Source organism: Rhinolophus sinicus, linkage group LG06 (assembly GCF_036562045.2).
Source record: "Rhinolophus sinicus isolate RSC01 linkage group LG06, ASM3656204v1, whole genome shotgun sequence".
Lineage (NCBI taxonomy): Eukaryota > Metazoa > Chordata > Mammalia > Chiroptera > Rhinolophidae > Rhinolophus > Rhinolophus sinicus.
In genome coordinates, this window is record NC_133756.1 from 55,409,872 (window position 1) to 55,431,428 (window position 21,557).

The 21,557-nt window shown below is 35.1% G+C and overlaps 2 protein-coding genes across 2 annotated transcripts in view; one reads left to right on the plus strand and one right to left on the minus strand.

The window, feature by feature from the left end:
* The window catches only part of LOC109458541 (uncharacterized), a 48,231-nt gene extending 31,916 nt beyond the window's left edge, over positions 1-16,315 (plus strand). The window contains exon 2 of the mRNA XM_074335155.1: positions 15,946-16,315. Within this exon, the coding sequence (XP_074191256.1) occupies positions 15,946-15,949 (4 nt within the window). The 3' untranslated portion in view covers positions 15,950-16,315. The remainder of the gene's footprint in view (positions 1-15,945) is intronic.
* GCLM (glutamate-cysteine ligase modifier subunit) lies at positions 974-20,765 on the minus strand. The gene is made up of 7 exons (XM_019752626.2): positions 20,226-20,765; positions 16,301-16,366; positions 14,891-14,975; positions 11,907-11,966; positions 10,685-10,887; positions 9,351-9,465; positions 974-4,883 (listed from the first exon to the last, which is right to left on the minus strand). Exons 1-7 carry the CDS (start codon positions 20,349-20,351, stop codon positions 4,714-4,716), a joined length of 825 nt encoding a protein of 274 aa, XP_019608185.1. The 5' UTR covers positions 20,352-20,765; the 3' UTR covers positions 974-4,713.
* Positions 20,766-21,557: the final 792 nt, after the last annotated feature.

The window sequence follows — 21,557 nt, forward strand, 5'->3', positions numbered from 1 at the left end:
CATTTTACATTCCCACCAGCTATACGGGAGTTCTGCTTGTCCCACACCCTCACCAACATTTGATATTGTTGGTCTTTTAAAATGTTAGCTATTTTATGGGTGTTTCATTGTAGTTTTAAATTACATTTTCCTGATGAGTAATGATGTTGAGTATCTTTCAATGTTCTTATTGGCTTTTCATATGTTATCTTTGGAGAAAAATCTGTTCTAACATTTTGCTATTTTTTATTGGGTTGTCTTGTAACTAAGTTGTAAGTCTTTTACACATTCTGGATACAAGTTCCTTATTAGATGTATGATTTATAAATATTTTTCCCATTCTGTGGGTTGTCTTTTCACTTTCTGATAGTGTCCTTTGAAGTGCAATTTATAAAAAATTTGATTATGTCCAACTTATTTTTCATTAGAAATATGTATTAGAAAATATTTCCTCCGAGTCAATGGCTTGCATTTTTATTTTCTTAAGTGTCTTGTGAAGAACAGAAGATTTAAATTTTAGTTAAATCCAGTTATCAATGTTTTCTTATTTATTATCAAAAAACTTTGCAGTCAGTTTTAAGTGTCCTGCTTTGTTCTAATTCTATACACATCAAAATAAGTTGAAATTTTCAACTAAAAATAAAAAAGCATGCAAGAAAAAGACATTATTTCTAGGGAAGGAAATCAAGATTTTCATTAGCAAGAGTATATATGTATGCTATAAGTCAATGGAATATTCAAGTTGCTGAGGGAAAGTATTTGGAAACTCACAAACTAAAGACATTTTCAGACAAACAGGACCTAAAGTTTACTGCCCAAAGTCCTTTGGTAATTACTAAGAACATACTTAAGAAAAAAGTGAACATAAATGGAGTAGGATGCAAGAATCAACAGTGAGCAAAGACACAGAGAAAACAGAGCTGACCCAAAATAAGTAATGTGTACTGTAAAATATGAACCTTCTTAAAATAACGGACCAACACACACACACAAATGTTGTATGACATTTTATACATTTATTCATTGCTAAGGGATACATATTAAGGTTTTTGATATTTTTTGGTAGGAAACTATATAAAGCTATATCCTGATATAGTTAGGGGATCTGGGCAAGTTTTAGTCTTATAAAACATGACTTTTCCAACAGTAGCTACTCTTGTCTTAACAGAAGACATTCCTTTCTATCTTGTAAGAATAAGCTCTTGAAGAAACTGTTTTCACTGAATGTCTTAAGTTTACATATAAACTGTTCCTCATTCAACAAAAGCATATTTACAAACCAGGCAAACAATGGCCTCTGGACAGAATGCCCACCCACACCTCCTCCTCTGATCCAACCCTAAGGCTAATTTCTACAGGGGAGCCTTCTAAAAATAGATAATTCCCAGCCCCACTTCCTACCACATTCCCCCAATCCCTACACCACTGCGATCATTATCAGATATAGCCTTTTATGGCTCTGGTTCATGTACAGAGCTCTCCTCCCAAATATACTAAGCTCCTAGAAGATAGGGGTTGTTTTTTCATTTCTGTATCTATCTGCCAATACCTTGCACAGTGCCTGTTACACAGTAAGCACACGATAAATCTGTTGAATGAATGCACGCAGAGCTTTATGGCTGGGATATTTAAAAATTATTCATAATTTATTTTCAAATCCTACTCAGTTTGAGTTCAAAGAGTTCAAAATCAATATAATGTTTCAGGATGCTTCCAACTATTTAAACAACTCAGTTAATTAAACATTTTAATTAAATTCATACATAAAATTAAAAACTAAAATATTAATAACGCTTTATATTTTGCCTGTATTTTATAGTACACCATTACAGATACATAAAACTAGAATTATCTGGTAGGGAAAAGTTATGTTACATATTTTTCAAAAATAAAACTGACAATAAAACTAACATATCCCATCACCAATTTTATAGGAAAATGACAGGTACTAGTTCTGGTACATTAGGAAGTTAGCTTTTAAAAAATAGGTTCTGAATCATAAGTTGGTATATTTCAGTATAAAAACAGAAATGGTTTAAATGTCATGAAAACAACTTCAAATTACTCTAAATGTACAACTGGCAGAAAGATAAACTGTCAGTCTATAATAAATTTATAACTCACATTCCCAAATACTGAAAATGCTAGGTGGAAAAATTAGAAAGGAAATCTTTTCTGAAAAGAGATGTAATTAAATGAGGCTTGGATCTTTTATCACTGAAAATCAAGATTCTATTTCAGTTACTACTTGGCTTTGGTAGGGAAAAGTCTGAACCATCCATTCAAAATAGAACAACTTTATTTTCCATTTCACATATAGGTGTCTAAATGATCTCTGAGAATGGGAAAATTATTAGCTATTATTTGGGATTCAAGTTCTAGCACGGGTCATCCCTAAATGAATCCTTTACTAGCACACTGGCACAATTTTGAAGTGGTCTTCAAAATTTACACCATGTGAACATACTTTATAAGTCACCTTGCTCCTTCTGGTGACTAGTTTCTTGAATGGGAATTCAAGATAGACTTATTACAGAACAAACTCCAAAGTACAGTACATTTTGTTAAAGTAAGGCTCCGGTTTATTTTGGAAATGTAATAATAAACTGCAATTTCTTTCCATGTTTACTGAAAATAACCAATTGTATCAATTCATTCTACTTTGGGTCACTGGATATACATCTCCCCTGAAAACATACCTGTTATAGATACTATTGATAACTTAGCTTTAAGCGATTATTTGGTAATATCACTGTCCTTTATTTTATGGCTTTTTAAACATTAAGTCCTTAAATATTTGAAAAGTATCTGCTATTTTCTGATAGGTCACAAAAAAAATGTGAACATGAATTTGGAAAATTATAAAGCCTTAAAAAATCAGTGTTTTTTAAAGGAACAGAAATTAAAGGTATAGAGAGGTGGAACAAACAAAAAACTCATTTAAAAATTCCATACATGATCCCCTTCACAAAATGAATCTATAATCTTGCTTCGTTGTCAGGAGTGGGGACACAAAAAATCTCCTCTGAGATCTATTAGCAATGTAAGTGTTTTTTTTTTTTAATTTTCAAAATAACCCTTCAAACAATCCATTTTTGTAAGTCTAGGGTTTTAAAAACAATAAATGTGATATTAAAATTTCCTCTTAAAATATCTTGACCAACTCACTGTATAGGCCTAAATTAAAATGAGCATTTGTTTAAGACTTATGTTACATGAAAAATGTTGTACATTTCCAAATAAAAATGTTAACTATATACATTCAATAACATTACATACAATTAATTAAAGATTATATAAAGCTCAAAGTCTAAACAAGTTTTAACAGGTAAATCAGCTGATTTCACATGATAATTCTAATGATCAAATTATCCAACAGCTAAACCACAAAACCTTACTGATAGGAAAAGTGTATTTACTTTGAATATGGAACCACAGTTCTTTTCCCAAGTTGAAAAAAGTTGGGCAGATTACATATTCATTTATATATATAGATAGCTTAATTTTATAAACCATATATGAAAATACATGGTTTAAAAGTATTGATTGAGATACAAGAGATTTTTGAAGAACTTTTCAAATTTATAGAATTAAGGAGATCGATAGTATATATCAAAGGTCACAGCTTATTTATTTGCTATTTTCTGGTTCTTAAACTAATGAGGAATTATATCAAATGGTCTATAGTCTCTTCTAGCCCTAAAGTTTTTATTATATAGTTTGCTTTTAAGTAATTAAGTCCATATCTCAAATAAAGTTATCTAAATAGACAACATCGGCCCTAAATTAAAGACTCTTTGCACCCCTCTTCTGGCTGTTAGTCCCCCGTAGTCAGTTATTAGTGGGAAACAAATATCACATATTTAACAACTGATTCTTAATGCCTGTGTCCATCCTGTGTCCAGAGCCCACAATGCCCAGCACATGGTGCTCAATACTTGTTGGATATTCCTGAATGACTAGCAAACTATTAAGGATGGATCAAGAATTAAAAAGAATCTGGAGGTGATAATAGTTGCTTTTATAAAACCCCCAAATAATAATTTCAAAGCTGCTAGTCTCCTTTTTAGATTTACTTTGGTTTGTCTTTGTAAAGAATACCAAGAGAAAATATGGCACAAGAATACAAGGTTAAATTATTATAGGTAAACTGCAAGCAAGGTTATTAAGTTAGTAAGCAAACTTAAACAAAAATTTGTTTCTATTCATGTATTGAAGAAATGAATTTTATTTACACTACTGCGTAGATCCCAGCTACTCCAGTTCATCTGAGACACGATCATCAACTACAGGAAAAATATCTTCCAGTATTTCAGTTTTAACAATAGCAATTAAATTGCTCAGTTATACTATAGAGTAAGAAGCAATTAATGAATTTTTTGGAAATAAAAAATATGTATATACATTACCCTGATGCCTAGGCCAAAATATATCTGACAACAAATTTTCTTGATTTCTATCAGTCATAAAAATAAAGGAAAAATATATTGCAAGTATTTTCTTTATAGACAATTTCAATTAGAAAACAATAGTTTAATGAAAACAATACAGTGGTTCATGTAAGTGAACTGATATGGAAGCAAGAGAAGTATTCAAAGTTTGTCAGATAACATATTGTGAAACATAACTAAATATCTGCCTCAATGACAATGCAGTAATTAGATTTTACACATCTCAATTTTATCTTATATTCAAGGAAAATACAAGTCAGTAGGGTATGATCCTAAGTCATAGTTAAGAACCCCTTCTTTTAGCTTGTAAAATGTAGCCTTTTGATTTGATAATTCCTCTACTTTTAACGATGACTGAATATCTCAGTAGCCACAGTGGCACCCACTCGTGTGCCTGAATGTCAGGGATGCTTTCCTGAAGAGCTTCTTGGAAAGTTGCTTCAGAAAGCAGTTCTTAAAACAAACGACAACAAGTTAAATGTGTTAAATTTGAAAACAAAAGCACTTTACTATTTAGTTAGGAAAGCATTTAAATATAACAAAAGAAACATCTCAAAACTGAATATAAAATATGCTTATTCTTCATGTGTGCTGTGAAACTGAACCAGAATATCAGAAAGACCCAGTAGTTTTTCAGAAAGTATCTATACCTGTACCCCAGCCTATTTAATTCATAACCTCTGGGTATTTGTATTTTTTGAAGATCTTCAGGTGATTCTAATGTACTGCGAGGGAAACTACAGGAAAGTACAATGAAGAAAAAAAGTTACTCATCAGTCTATCAATCAGAGATGGACCACTTCTATTACCATGTGTTTCCTTCCAACTTGTTTGCTATATCTATCTCTCTCTCAATATCTTAAAAACTAGAAATCATACTGTAGTTACAGCCTAATTTACTGATTTTTCCCCCACTTATATTATGAATACTTCCCATGTAATTAAATATTCTGTGAAAGCATTTTTAATAATTCTCCCTATTAATATTACATCATATAGATACCGTAATTTATACATTTCTTTATTGTTGGCTGAAAAATTTAGGTTTTTCCTAATATTTTGCTAACAACAATAATGCTATGATGAACATCCTTAAAATGCATGCCTGGTTATGGAATGACAAGGTCAAAGTGAAAGTACATTTTGAAGACTTGATACACAGTATATTGCCAGTTGCTTTCCAGAAAGGCTTCCACCAGCAGCTGATAATGTTAGAGTGCCAATCTTACCCATGTCCTCAGGAGCACCAGCAATCGTTTGAAGCACCTTTGCCAACGGTTACCTTTTAATTTGCATCTATTTGATGAAATCATTATTTTCCCATTCCACATCCTGTCCAAGCCCTCTACTACTGCTCTGATGTGCCACTCCCCTCCTTACTTCTTCTGCAGCCACACTAGCCTCATAGCTGTATCCTGAAATCCTCAAGCACATTCACACCTTGGGGGCTTTGCATCAGCTTCTCTCTCTTCCCTGAACACTTCTTCTAGATACCCACCTGGGTCTCTCCCTTCTCGCAGGTCTCTGATCAATGACACCTTAGCAGAGAGGCCTCCTATAGCACACTATATAAAACAACAATTCCTAACTTGGGCACATTTCCCCCTCAGCCAACTTTTCTCCATAGCATATACCACCATTTATCACATTTAACATTTATATTATTGTTTGTGTCCTCCCATTAGAATATAAATTCCATAAGGGTTGGGATTTGTCTGATTTGGTATGTAGAAACAATGCCTGGTACATAGTAGGTGCTTGTTGCATAGATCAATCAATATGGAAAGATTCCACTGGAGTCAGAACCAACCATACAAATAAAGTGACCATCTACACAATGCGATTTGGGAGCACTAAAGAACCCCATTTGCCCCAAATGAACTGCTGTGATATTGAAACAGCATCAAGAGTAAACTCAGTAAACGTTAGTTATTATCATGTGCCAGGCACTTTTCTGAGTACTTTACATGTATTAATTCATTGAATCCACGTTAACTCTGTGAGATAGGTAATACTATCCCCCTTTACAGAGGAGAAACTGAGGCAGAGAGGTTAGATAACTTGCCACAGCTAGTAAATGGTAGTTTTCATAAACAGAATGCAAAGGTCTCTTTGGAAAAGTTAACATTAACGTGGATTTGTTTAACAGAAGAGAACCTTGAGGGAATGAGGCATAATACAGATTAGATTTAATGGGAGTTGGGGGAGGGGTAAAGCAAATAAAAAGGGGACAGTTCTAAATCAGGATCACCTACTTCACAATTTTATCCTGACTATAGTCAAACTGTTGCCGCAACTTCTAGGACAAAGAGGAATGGAAAATAAACACTTTCTGAGGAGTAAAGGTAGTTTTAGAACACAGGTAGGTCTTTAGGGGACTTATAAACAAAATTCTATTTTAGATGAAAAGGAGAGTTAAATATTTTACAACTTGGTTGTCTAAAAAAACTAAAATAAAAAAGGCACTGTGGATGAAAAAAGGGCACTGAAATAAATCTAACTGAAAGTAACCTCACAGGGTGATCTGATCATAAATTCCTAACTGAGCAGGTCATTCCTAACTGGGAAATCATGTCCCAGGCACATAACTTCTTAGTGAAAGGTTTATCTCTTCCTTAAGCAAGCCCCCTGTCCATTGTTTCTGTGCATCTAGGTTAACATATCTTTTAAACACCTTTTTTTCAGACCTCTTGGAAACCTAACCACCCTCAAGAGAGCACATAATCTTGTCAACTATCCTGGAGTCCAACCCCTGCCTTGTTTTAGCCCACCTTCACGTACTCTTTCTTATGTTCCCTCCTTAATGCTGAACGTGAAAAAGAAATCACAAAACTGTCTTTCTCCAGAGCATTTGAGATTGTGCTTCCTGGCATTGGCTCAAATAAACTCTTACAAAAATTCGCTATAGCTTTGGATGTATCTTACATCAACCGCACAAAATCAGAGAACTATGTTATTCATTAACTTACTATAACTTAACTACATACTTTTAATTCAACTATGTTAACTCCTTCAAATCAGTAAACACAACAAAGCTTTTAAGAGAAGAATCGCTTAATTTACAGATCCAAGTGTATGAAAATTCATTAATGGTATATGCAGGATCAGCCTATAAATTTTAATTAAAGGGTTTAGAATTAAAATTTTAAAACTCCAAGTGTCAAATTATGTCAGTAAAAAAAACATACAAATAAGGATTAAATCTCTCTTGAGAGTTACATACCATACATTTTGCCATAACAATGATGCATCGGCACATAATCCACACGCCAATATTTAGATAACATGGAAATAAAGTACTAGACACCTTAGTCTTTTCCTATTTCTTTTCTTACTGGAAATAGGATATTTTTCAAGTGGAACTAGAATGGGCTACAGACTCATCCATTAGCTGTTGGTAACAACTGCTGTTGGTAATAATTACTGTTGGAAGAGCCCCCCCTACCCAAAGTAAACAGATAAATTGATATATCTGCCAACACAGAAATTTAAAATTTATAGAATGAATCACCAATACCAATTCTTTATTAGATTTTCATTAAAATGACTCTTAAAAAAATGAATCTAATTACTTGTGAAAGCTTTATTGGAAGGAGGAGGCAAAGGTTACTACCTCCTATTTTGGTATTATTTAATGGAAACTGATAAGAAAGTAAGGTTTTCAGACTGAAATACGTACTATAATACTAATGTTTCACATCATAGAGATAGTACAGCATAGTGGGAGAAGGCTGCAAATTCAGCCAGGACCTAGGTCCAAGTTCAAACTTTGCCCCTTACCAGCTGGGTGACCTAGACTAGTTTCTTAAACTCTGAGGCTCTATCTCCTCATCAATAAAATGCCTCACTTCAGTTGTTGTAAGGATTATAGATAATCTCTCTGAGGCATTTAGCATGACGCCTGGCATCTGATGAACAATAATTATTAAAACTCCTTCTCCTCCTCTTCCTAAAAAACAGTGAAAAATGAGAATGGGGCAGACAGCTAATATAAACAGTATAAAGTCTTAAGAGGTTATCCATAAGCATCCTAAAAATAAACTGAATCAAACCACAAATATAATGCCATCTTTTTAGACATGGAAATAAAAGATGAATGTTTTTTTCTCCAGAAATCATCTATAAAATATAATTTCCCCCAATATTTATCAAACTAGAACTTCTATAAAAATGTCATGGAGATTTAAAATTTTCACAAGATATTGTATTTCTCACTTTTAACTATACCAAAATACTGTTTTATAGAGCCCATATATTTACTAAGTAAAAAGCCTCCTCCCCTCCATATGAAACAGTGAAAAAATGAGAATGGAGCAGACTGCTAAAAAATAGTATAAAGTGTAAGACATTCTCTTCTCAGCTTTCCTAGTTTTCTTGTAAAATGTTGACAAAAAAAATTATTCTCCAGGAGGCAGACAAGCCATTCTCATTAATCAAATAATGTTTTTGATTAGCACCAAACATTTATGTCTTGATAGTAACGATTAATAATATACCTAATCATTTACCTATCCTACAATGCTTAAGTTTCACATTAAATTTTATCCGCCTCTTTTTCCAGATAGTATTTATCCTCTTTAATTAAGTGGCTCTTTCGTGCAATCTTTGCTGTACTAGACGTGATTATATATGATACTATTTAGAATATCTTAAAAGATGCTTCCTGTGTAGCTTAATAAATAAACCTCAACAGACTAATGTTCAGGAAATGATCACTTTACTTTTTTCCCCATTGGTACAAAGACAAAACTAAACTTTCTGAAACTAAAATAAAGGCATATGTTTTGAATTAATCATTAAGAATAGTTCTAGGTAACATCATTGTACATCACTGTACATAATTAGAAATTAAATTTTAACACGTAGCACTTGTAAAATTAAAGCTCATGATGAAATTCTATAAATGAAAATCTGTCTTACCTTTTGGATCATTATGAGTCAATAGCTGTATGTCAAATTGTTTAGCAAATGCAGTCAAATCCGGTGGCATCACACAGCAGGAGGCAAGATTAACTTGGTTACTATTTGGTTTTACCTATAAGTAAAACAAACAAACAAACAAACAAAACACAGAATCATGGTATTGCCACTAAATTAAGTACTACAAAAAGTAGAAAGCTATAAAAGGACTCAATTTTAGAAAATTTGAAATATCACTTTCTACAATGCTTAAAGTTTATAAAATACTTTTACATGAATATATTTATTACTGTATGTTTTTCTAACTCGTGACTGGTAACAGGGAAAGGAAAAATAGCTCTAGGGAAAAGCCAATATAGTACTAAACTATTAAAAAGTCTCCTGCTGGAACCTGCAACCTAATACATCTGCCTTAGAAACAAACTTGATTGTAAGTGTGATGGTTCCAGACATAGGGAATGTGATGGTTCCAGCTACATAGGGACATAGGGAATATGTCTTACAGGTAGAGGATCAAATACAAATGATAAGCACATTTAATGTTAAAGTATAACATCAGACACATTTTGAAAAAGAGAAGAATTAGATCATTTTGATAGCTCCTCTGCTTAATTATATGTACATCTCTATCATCCAAGTCTCTTCAGCAGGCTCTTAGCCACATTCCATCTACCACAAAGTCAAAGAAAGAAAGAAGACAACATTTTCTCTGTCTAGGGTTTTCCTCTCCATAAGAAATTGAAAGCTCTGAAAAGGACAAGGCTGGGGATGAAAAGGAATAAAGAAAAATACAGAATGTAAGGGCAAAATACTACTAAGCAGCTTCCCTAATAATTTGTAGGTTATTAGGCCAGACAGTGGCAGTGAGGAATTTATGACACTCACTCCATATCAAGTTGTACGAACTAAGTCTTCCATATCTTTAGGTAAGAGTCGGCAAAATGTTTGTTATATATGAATATTCCCTTACTTAGAAAATTGCAACCATGGCCTAATAATACCTGAAGAAAAAAGTAATATTTTTATCACATAAGTAAAACGAAAGGAAATAGCCTTAATTCATTTGGCTATGAATCCTTCAATATACATTTCTAGTGTTTTTGTCATTCATTTTAAATTAGATTAAGTTCAATTAGACATATACTTGAGAAAAAAATCCAAGACTGTATATAAAGCCTGCCTCAAAACTCTGATATTTGGAATAGTCACCCCACAGTGAGTGTCCATTATGTGTGTGATGCTCAACAGTACACAACAAAGACTGTAAAAGACAGGCCCCTCCCAGAGTGCCCCCCTCCCAGATCTAGCCATCCCGTGATCTAGCCATCCTTTACCTGGGCCCACTGATACAGCTGTTCCAACTGTGTTTTGTCTAGATCAGAGGTACCTATAGCAACAATCTTTTTACTCTGAACTAAGTTTTCTAATTCCTCCCAGTAAGGCTGCAAATGCTCCAAGGAAAGATTAACTCCATCTTCAATAGGAGGTGAAGCAATGATCACAGAATCCAGCTGTGCAACTCCAAGGACTGAACAGGCTGATGTGAAGGAAAACACAAACAGGATGAATGTTCGTTACATGATAAAAACAAGTATTTCTAACGTCCTTCAAGCATCCCACTGAACTCTGTCCATAATATTCACTAGTTTTCTATATAACAGATTATTTCATTCAGCTTCGTAATTTACCTGTCATTTCCATCTTTTAAGAAAGTATAAGTGCTCATTCATCTACTTAGTCTGTGTGGGTTTCTGTGACCTGCCTCTGGGGAACTGACAGCTACTATCGGCTCTTTTCTGGGGAAACAGGACTCTTCTTTTCCTAGGCCCCAAGATTTTTTAGTAGCTTCCTCATCTTTGTAACATTTTCTTCTCTAGTTCTAGTATCTCATGTGGATGATCACAAGAATTCTGACCTCATATTCTGTAATTGGAAGTCATAGTAAAGAATAAGCTTGAGACTCCGAAAAACTGAATTTATGGTCTACATTTCTATATGATGGTCTATATTTCTATATGTCTATAATCTATATTTATAGAGGTAGATAATTTCTACAAAAATAATTTAGGAGTTTATTTTTAATGATTATTGTTCAGTCTACATTTATATTAAAGAGCTAATTAATTATTTAACTGTTAACATATATAAATACTGGAAGAATGTTTTAAAAGAAAAAATACTGAATAATTGTAATACCACAATAACCTAAATCAAGTACTGAAAATAGATAAAAATGATTATTTGTTGTTGCTTTTGGTATTTCATCTATAGTATTAAAAGGGCTAAGAATATCATTAAGGAGAATTTCTATCTCCAAATATATAGTTAACATTTAATTATGTTACATCTTTTATATTCCTCTTATATATCAAAATATGACCCCACATAAGTTGATATGATTCTACAGAAGCTGTAAAAAATTAGGCTAGAACTTTAAAGGTAAAATCGGTATGAGCTCATTTTCTTTTTTATGTGGACCTAAACACAAGGTATAATTAATACACCTATACTAATTTAAAGTCCATTATAAAGATAAAAAGTTAAATGTTTGCTTACCCATGTCGATTGCATTTCTAGTTGATGATGAAGAGTTTGATCCTACAATGAACAGTTTTGCTGGGTAATAAAGAAAATAAAACTGATTACTACATTTGAGCAACATTCTACTATACAGTAGTAACTCTGGTAATACTAAGATGATGGACAACCCTGAAAAAATTATTTCTTCTTTCCTAGTCACATAATTTTATAGTTCTCATTTTCAACATAAAAGAATATTTCCATTGTAATTAAATTATATGTTAACTGCCAGTAAATATCTGTTTGTCAAAACAAAACAGAAAATATTAATTTCGCATTTATTAGAAAGCAGGTCAGATACATATAGAAACTTACTCAAAATGTACATTTTTATAAATTAAACATTAATGAAGCATATTATTATTAATACTTTGCCCAATAAACTAAAAAAATATATATAGACTAAATAAAAATTGCTCGTAATAAGAAAATTGGGGGGGGGGGAAGTCCCTTCTTAATACAATCATTTAAAAAAATTTTTTTAGACCTTTCCTTCTTGTTCTTGGTCATACGAAGCAGGGTATAACATTTTTTTCTATTTCTATTTGGTTTACCTTTATGTAATAAATATTTTTTTAAATCTCTATGCAGTATTTGGTTATCTTAACTTTTTAAAATCATAATAATATATTCCCTATAGAAATAAGGAAAACCTACAAATGAGTAGAAAGACAAAAAAAATTGCCAATAGTCTCATCACTGAAAGCAATTATTGTTTAGATTTTTATGTACTCTGTACATACTTACAATGAAAAATTTTACATACTCATCTTTAATGGCTGAACATTATTCTGTAATTTCGATAGGGTATAATTTACTACATTTTCTGTTTTTTAAACAATTATATTAGTTCCAGTTTTTTGTTATCACATATAATAATAAAATAAACATCTTGGTAACTTTTTTGTTCAACATCATGGTGAAGCATTTCCCAAGAACAAATTGTCAGAAATGTGATGAGTCAACAGATATGAGCTGCTTTGTGAGTCTTGTTCTATTTTATTTACCTCCTACTTTTATATAAAAGACTGGTACCACTAAAAGTTAAAGAGTTGCTCTCCTAACAATATACAATGTATTTAAAATATACATAACATATAATATATATAATGTTGTTAAAAATATATACATATATATTTGCTCATTTAGTAGGTACAATATACACCTACCCAGGACCACATTAATTGGCATTTCTTTCTTCAACTCCGTTGAGTAGTTTTCTATATTTATAAGACTGAGGCTTTGGCTTAATTTCAACTCAACTTTACACATTTATATTTACTTTATATAAATCCAGTGTTCAAAAAATCTAAACATATTTAACAGATAAATAGAGGGAGTAGTAGGAGAGCAGGAAGAGAGAAAACCCAAAAGGGGAATGAAGAAAAAACCAGGCTAATGAAATACTGTATGTAGTGTCCGGCACTCAACATATACAACCAATTTTCCTTTATACATTTCTTTTATTTGTCCTTTCCTTTCTACTGCTAGATAATCTTCCTAAAATACAGCTTTCCTCATGCAACTTATCTATTTAAAAGACATCACAGCTCCTCTACCAGGTGAGTCAATCTTCACTTTGGTCCAACATTAGCTCCTATAATTATACTCTATGAAAACCCCCCCACCACAATCGCTCTGGCCATAAATTCGTGCCATTTGAAATGGTCGCTCTGAAAGAACAGACCATTTTAGATAAGTGGAGAGAGGAATGCTCTTCATATGGGGAGAATTTTGATACCTATCAAAAAATTGAAGCCCTCCAGGGACTGAAAACAACTTGTAAGAGCTCCAAGATGGATCTAAACCATGATGAACTGCAATCAACCACAGAGAAAATGTTGCTTTTACTTCCTTTTCAACTCAAACAGCACTATGAAATTAATAGAAAGAAATGGGTTTTGGAGTCAGATATACCTGAATGGATTCCTGGTTCAACCACTTACTGGCTGTATGACAACTTTTAAGTTATTTAATGTCACCTGTGCAATGGGGATAATAGCTCTACCTTGTAATTATTTTAAGAATTATAAGAAATATAACCAAAAAGTGCCAAGTACAGTGCCTGGTACAAAGCAAGACTCAATAAATGGTAGTTATTATTAGTCAAAAAACAATGTCCTATCTTATTTTTCATGTTCATTCCAATAAAAATAATAACAACCACAGCACATCCACAAATGGTAATAAATAATAGTTACCTAGCACTTTGTGCCAAGCACTGGGATAAGTACTTCTTTGGTTATTTCATCTATTAATAACTTACAAAGAAGCCTGTGAAACAGATGCATCCCCATTTTTACAGATGAGGAAACTGAGTCTCAGAGAGGTTATATAACTTGTTAGCCCAAGATTATACCAGTCTGCACACACAGGAATTTCAATCTAGTCAAGTTCAAGCTTTTAATGACTGTGCTATGCTGACGATAAGTTGAGGGCAAGAACAGTGCATCTTTCATTCCTTCAGCTTAGCAGAGTCTCTGAAAAGTCATCATCTGATATATCTGTTGAATGGGTGTAACATGTATTTTATTTCTCTTCATGCAACTTGTTGCCCAGACTTCTTTTTATACTCCCAGGTAATCACAGCATTGTTTGGCAGTGTCTCATCAGGAAGAGAGGGCTTTGGGTAGACACTCTTCTTAAGATTTCCCTCTATTTACATTTCCTCCATCTTAATCATTCTACAGCTCTGAAGTCTGACATATGAACTAATAAAAGCATTGTGAAGAACAGCAAGGTGAAGTTCTATTCTGATTCCACTGAAGTAGCCAATACTGACCCCCTATTAATTCCCTCTAAGAGTTGACATTAAAATTATATTTAAAAAGAATCTTCCCCACACGTAGTGACTGAGTCACTCATTACCAGAAGCAAATCAAGGCTTATTCCCACACCTGACAAAACCTCACTACCATTTCCACTGTATAGCATAATGAATTGTAAAGGCTGGACTTTACCAGAAACTTTCATTTCTTCTCTTTCATCAGGATTTATCTTTTCTACTGCATGAGATACAGTACATTCCAAGACATCTGGAAACTCCTATAATAAACACATGATGTTTACAATAAATACAAAATTAATGTTTCTAATTAACTGTATATTTTCTACTGTCCATAATGCCCTTTAGGAAGCAGAGGACCCATAAGATAACAGGGATCTTTACCTGAGGTCTGAATGGGCTTCATAAGGTTTTTAAAGCCCTGAAATAAAGGTAAAACACTGTGTGTGTGTGTGTGTGTGTGTGTGTGTGTATATGTATCCATTCTCTGGGGAGAAGTGTCTTATTTTGATCAGGTAATCAGAGGGATGCATGATCAACAAAACCAAACAAATTAGGGGAGTGAGGCATGTGAGGAGTTAGAACCACAAGTATAGTATATAATTTTACTTAGAAAAAAAACTAATGAAAAATAATATTATCCATCTGACAATGACACATTAAAAACTTTCTACATTAATCACAAACATTTTAAACCAAAACATTTTTTTCTGAGTGCAATAAAAAAAGTAAAGTCCATTCAATGTATAATGAATAATTTATGAGGAAAATGCTAAAATCTTAGCACATATAAATCAGGAACATATTAACTCACATTTACAAGATTAAAACAAAATAAACAGTGAGGTTTTTCTCACAATTCTTGAGCATATTACAAATGTCTGGATCAGTACAGTTAAGTGTTTACTGGTTATGCATAAATAAGAGTAAATGGGCATATCAGAGAAAAAGAGACTGATAGTAGACATTAATCAATGTCTACCTACCAAGGTATCAAGTTATAACCTTGCAGTATGCCCAGGGGAATAAGTATGTCCAGCACATGAGTTCTTCTATGCTTTAAGAAGTATATGTAATTTGTTATGTGCCTTTGGCTAAGGTGAATCCCAAAAGAGTGGTTTATGAGTGTTCCGTATATTAACATTTATGATAACAGCCATATACTGACATGTAATGAAACACAGTTCCTTACTGTTTTACCAGAAAGAGACATTTTAAAAATTATTTCAGGTGACAATATTGTTGGGGTGATACTCTACCAAAGCCATCTACCAACCAAAAATGTTTGGTAGTCATTCCTTTACTAGACCAAATATAAACTGGAACAAAAATTCACTGTGAGGAAACTGTGGTGGGAACTAAGCAGAGAATCCTAGTGTCTTGTCCAGCTGAAGAGTTGACTACGCAGTCCAGATTTTGTTTGATGCTGAAGCCTACTGAGTCAGGCTGCCAGCTCAGCATATCAGCCACAAGAAGTTTTATGCTGTCTATTTGACTTCCCTATCAAAACTGAGGAAATTAATATCCTGCACTTACTTCACTTCCCCTTTGAACTGCGTGACTACTTCATACACATTTTACTCACCCTGACCAAATCAGGGCTGATTTGGGAACTCCACTCATTCAAGGTCTTTTGGATACAATCTCGAAGCTGCAAAAGGAATGTATTTTGAAACTGTTAACCAAACTATTTTTTTCTGCACTTCTATGGTAATAATGTTTTAGTTTGATAAGTTGGAAAAATGTCAGTAGGAAATATCAAACAAAGTAAATAACTCCACAAGGTTTTTGTTTTCTTCAACAAAAATAAATTTAGATGTTTTTATCCTACTGTTAATTCTCAAATGTTGTTGACTTAAAGCAGTAATCTAATTACTTTCAAAGTGTTTTTGTACCAATAAAAACTTAAGCAAACTTTTGAGACATAAGAGCATTCATAAACAAAAAAATTCAAGAATAACGTTTATAAATGCCGGAACATGGGTTCAAGCCCAGGCAGCCTGACTAGAATATTAACCCCTATGCTCTATTCCTCAAAGACAAACAAATAATTCTCTCAATGAGGCCAGAGGAACTCCTACATCAGATTCACCTGTGGTGTTTGTTAAAATTCAAATTCCTGAGCTCCATCTTAGACTTGCTTAATCACTCTACAAGGGCAGAACTTTTATTTTAACAAGCAGCCCACGTAATCAATATGGAATCTAAAGTCTGAGAACCACCACAGTCATATCTTACAGAAGTTAACTTGCATAATGTCAGTCCCTATGTCATGTCCTAACACTCAGGTACACCTCCAACCTGTCTTCAACGCTTTCTTATATAAACAAAATTTACATTAACATTACATATATTGTAACTAACATTAAGTATATTGTATACTCATTAAAATGTTTATACATCTTTTATTTATTGTATCAGTATATTTCAAACTTATTTGATAGTGGTCCAAAGTAAGGCACACATTCACATAGTGAGTGAGAACCTACCTACATATAAAACAAAAAATTTATAAAATGATATTTACGTTCACCACATGCCAGGCACTCTGATGGCTTCTATTCTATTAATTAGAAAAAATATATTGCTCCATGACTTCCTAAACTGACTTATGACTACTAATGGGCAACACTAGCAGTTCGAAATCACTACCTTATAAATATCCAAGGGTAGGCACAGTGCTTTGCATTCTATGGACAACCAATGAAAAAATAAATGAGTAACTAGGAGCAAGCCTCTAAATTGCAAAAGCACTTTCCTAATATCAACAACAGAGACTAAACTTCTGAACTCACTATGTGATCTATGACTGCTTATGATAAAAACTGATATAAGCAAGGGACAACTGGTTTATCGGTTTAAGAGCTCAGAGTCACCTAAGTCAAGCTTTACCTGTGCTAAGTTACCTACAATAACCCACATGAATTCAATTTACAAGGTCTGTATCTTTATGGAAAATATAATCAAATCCAGGTCAGTAGATAAAAATCAGTTGATAATCATTCCAGACAGAATTACAGTCAATATTCTTTTAAAAATTAGTAAAAGTTGAGGCAGCAGAAATGACTGGAAGTTAACAATTCTATTAGGAGTGCTTTTGCTCAAATCCTGGGAGAATTCGAAGAAATTTTCTTCTGGAAGGATGGCTCATTTGCATACTTAAAGGCTTTCTTGGTGAATTCCCCAATTCAGGAAGATACATATATTTTCAGAGTATTCTCCCCTTCTTGAAACCATTTCTTTAATTAACCTTGGATTCTGCAAAATGTCAGGAAATATCAAGGAACAGTCCAATGTCACAATAATGAAAAATTCATTGACTATATCACAAACCTAGTGATTTTTTAATCTTTTATACGTTATCTGTATTAACTGAACATTAACCTTGTACTTTTTTGTTCTCTGCTCTCTTCATTCTTATCACGTGGTATCAAACTGAAGATAAGTATCATCATAATGTAGTGTACTGTTAAATCTGGGGTTGTATGAGAGTTTTAAAAATACCACATGATTCAACTGGTCAAATACCCTCACAAGTAACTGGGTAAAACAATCCTATAATAGCACATTTAAAAAAAAAACACAGATTTGATTTCATAAAATTCTAGTGAAACAAAAGATCTGGGCAGCGATCACAGAATAAAAACAAACAACAAACCTAAGAACTAGGAGACCTTTTAGAAAATTTAATTGAACTCTCTACTCAATGTGTCAATTTTCTCACTAATGAGTGATTTATTAGTTTCTTTATTCAATGAGGTTAATCTGTTCCAAGTAGCCTATCCCAATTTGAAGCCCTGGTTGTTACAAAGTTCTTTTTTACATGGAAACAAAGCATGCCTTTCCTATTCTAAGTAAGCTGTCATATTTTCCCTACAATATGTTGTCATATCTTCAAGTTTTCCAACTTCTTTAGTTTTGTCCTTCTTATGCTGCACCCAAAATAAAACACACAATTAACCTTTTGAACAAATTTTTCAAACTGGGGTGTGTGACTCATTCCTACATTAAGAAATCAAGTGTAAAAATAATTTTTAAATAGGATGGGGGAAAAAATCAGAATATGTAGTATACAGTAAGGATTAATAGCCTTTCATGAAACCTTTGATATATATAAAACTATGAACTGGACTGCAAGGTAAATGCATTTCTCACTGGGTTTGCAGTAAATAAAACTTGGAAAGCCACCACTTTAGAGTGTGTTATAGTGAGATAAGAGAAAAAAAATTCACCCAATGTTATCAATATATGTGCAAAATGGTGTCCTGAACCAGGAGCTCTGGGGGAAATTAAAGGTCTAGAACTAACTACAGAAATATTTATCTTTGAGAGAAACAGTACAAATGGGGTGGTTTGAACAAAACAAGACATACCAACTGAGCTGGAACCTGGACACAGAATATGGTACAGATACTGATTCCTATTAAAGTTACAACCAAGAGTTCTCATCTCCTGATGGGTGCCCACTCCCAACATCAGACCTGGGCAGAGGTCCATTGCACACTCAGGGATGTCATGTGCTGCTGCAAAGCATATCACCAACATCTTACATAAAAGAGCAGACAGTGCCTAGAAACACAATTGATAACGTCATATGATGACACAGTTTGGGACATTTTTTCTTTTAATCAAGATTTATCTTTCTGATTGAACCAGAAAACAAGGGAATTAAATTCCTGCATGATGAGCATTTTCATATATTATTTTCCAACTATCTGATGAAGGTATTATTATCCAAGCTTAAAGTTACCAACTCAGAGAGAGTGACTTGCCCCAAGTCACAGAGCTCCCAAATTAAAGGTTTGCTTTATTTATTATTGTTAAATACTAAAATTGTCCCATACCACCAATATGCCTGGGCAATTAATTGTGCAGTCAATGATTGTCTGCTCAGGAATGACCAGCTATGTAACAAATATGTAACAAATGTATAATTCCAGACTAATCTCTGCCACTTCAAACTAGTGATTAATTAATCTTTAAGCAAATAAAGGCAGATTAATCTTTCGAAAACGAATATATACTTTGTATTCCAAAGTTGAATTTGAGTGTTTAATCATTTGCCTCACAGCAACAGAGAAACCAACATCCTAAAAGCTAAGTGGGTTATTACTACTACTTCATCTGAACCCTCGAAAAACTAATCTCTAAACTATTTTTCACTTGGATACGGTGTGGGGAAGGGAGCGGAACCAAGCGAAATACTGGTCCTGTCTGACCCCCTAGCCAGGGAGAGGGATGCGACAGGTTTGAGCGTTTGGATATCAGCCATAAGCACGGATGCAGGCGTCACTCGGTGTGAAGTTGCACCGCCAAGTTTTTTAAGACCCGTTGCCCCCAACAGGAGCTTTGGGTGCGACGTCGCGCCGCCAGCGGAGCCCAGGTGCGCACAGAGCCCGCCCCCCGCCCATGCCTCCTGGCGCTTCTTCGCCTCTCGGAGCCGCCGGGCCCGGCCTGCGGTCAGGCCCGGAAGCTCCGTGTCTCCGCGGGCAACGCTCGCCCGCCCTCACCTCCTCGCTGTGCGTGGACGGGCACTTCTTCCGCAGGCGGCCCCAGTTCAGCAGGTTCCCTGTCTGCAGGTGCAGGGTGCGGGCCCGCGCCAGGAGCGCCCCGGCCGCGCGGCTGTCGGTGTCCATGGCAGCGGCCGACAGAGGGGGCCAGGCGGCGATGGCGCCGCAGGCGGGGAAGGAGGCCGCCCCGCAGACACGGTGCCCGAGGCTGGAAAGCCGAGCGCGAGGCTGCCCGCCCCGCGTGGCGGGACCTTGGCCTGCGCTGGGGCCCGCGGGAGGCCGGGCGGCGGCGGAGCGGAGGTCCGGCAAAGACGCACTGGAGGCTGCGGCTCCTGCTACTGCGGCCGCCGCACGAGAGTTGACTCCCAACTGAGGGCGCCGTTTCCTGGAAGACAATGACTAAGCAGAAATCGCGGCGGAGAAAGTGCTTCGTAACCGTTACCCGTCCCGCGGCGGAGCCGGGCTGGGCGGGGCGCCGAGTGCGCTGCGGGTCGCCGGCCCGCGGGTGACTGGCCCTTGGACTGCGGCGGGCGTGGCGCCGGGAGGCGGGCGGGGCGCGGGGCGCGCGGGGCGGGGCGGGCGGGGCGGGGCGGGGCGGGGCCGGCGCTCGGCAGTGCTCCCCCTGCCGGTCAGAGGGCGGCGCGCAGGCCCGCCCACCTCCACCTAGTGTCACCAACTGCGCTCGCGGTCTTGCCTCCCAGCCAATAGGCGGTCATGCTGGTGATTTCCTTAAACACCTCTTTAAAATGACAGTGAAAATATCTACCAAGACTTTGAAATACTAGCTGGTTTTAGTTCTCAGAAGCAGGTGTTAATGCATAAGCGTCTCTTCTTCTTTCCTATCTCTTCATTTTCTTTCTCCAAGGCTTTCACCCAAACTGCTAATTTTTCTTTATGTCCATTAATTAAAGGCCTATTGATTTACACGATTTGCTGGACAGTGTGTGGAAGCAAAGAATAAGAACTCATCTTTGCCCTTGAGAAGCTTAAACGGTAGTTTCACAGACAAGGCCTAAGCATAGGAAACACTACGTAATAATATAAAACTATCTCAGGGCAGTTTCCAGATAAATTCAGATTAAAGAGAATACTTAAACCAGTGAGATCAGGGAAGATTTTATTTTCCATTCCCTTAGGGGAGTTTGTGATTCTTTACTCCTATTAAATTTCATATATGGTAAACTTAGTATGCACCTCAAACTGAAGATTTATTGAGCTTCTTCAAGAAACTTACTTTTGTTGATAGTAATCAGATGTATTAAAAGGCAAACTGCTATTAAGAAGAGAGATGAATTGCAGTTGGTAAGAATTAGAGGAGGGATGGAAAAGAAG

What these genes read in the sequence shown, in the direction of transcription:
- GCLM (XM_019752626.2), bottom strand. Translation starts at nt 20,351, where the DNA reads ATGGACACCGACAGCCGCGCGGCCGGGGCGCTCCTGGCGCGGGCCCGC. An exon ending in TAGAAATGCAATCGACATGG is followed by an intron (nt 10,888 to 11,906) that starts GTAAGCAAACAT and finishes CCTTCACATCAG; the next exon opens with CCTGTTCAGTCCTTGGAGTT. An exon ending in AGCTGTATCAGTGGGCCCAG is followed by an intron (nt 9,466 to 10,684) that starts GTAAAGGATGGC and finishes TTTTACTTATAG; the next exon opens with GTAAAACCAAATAGTAACCA.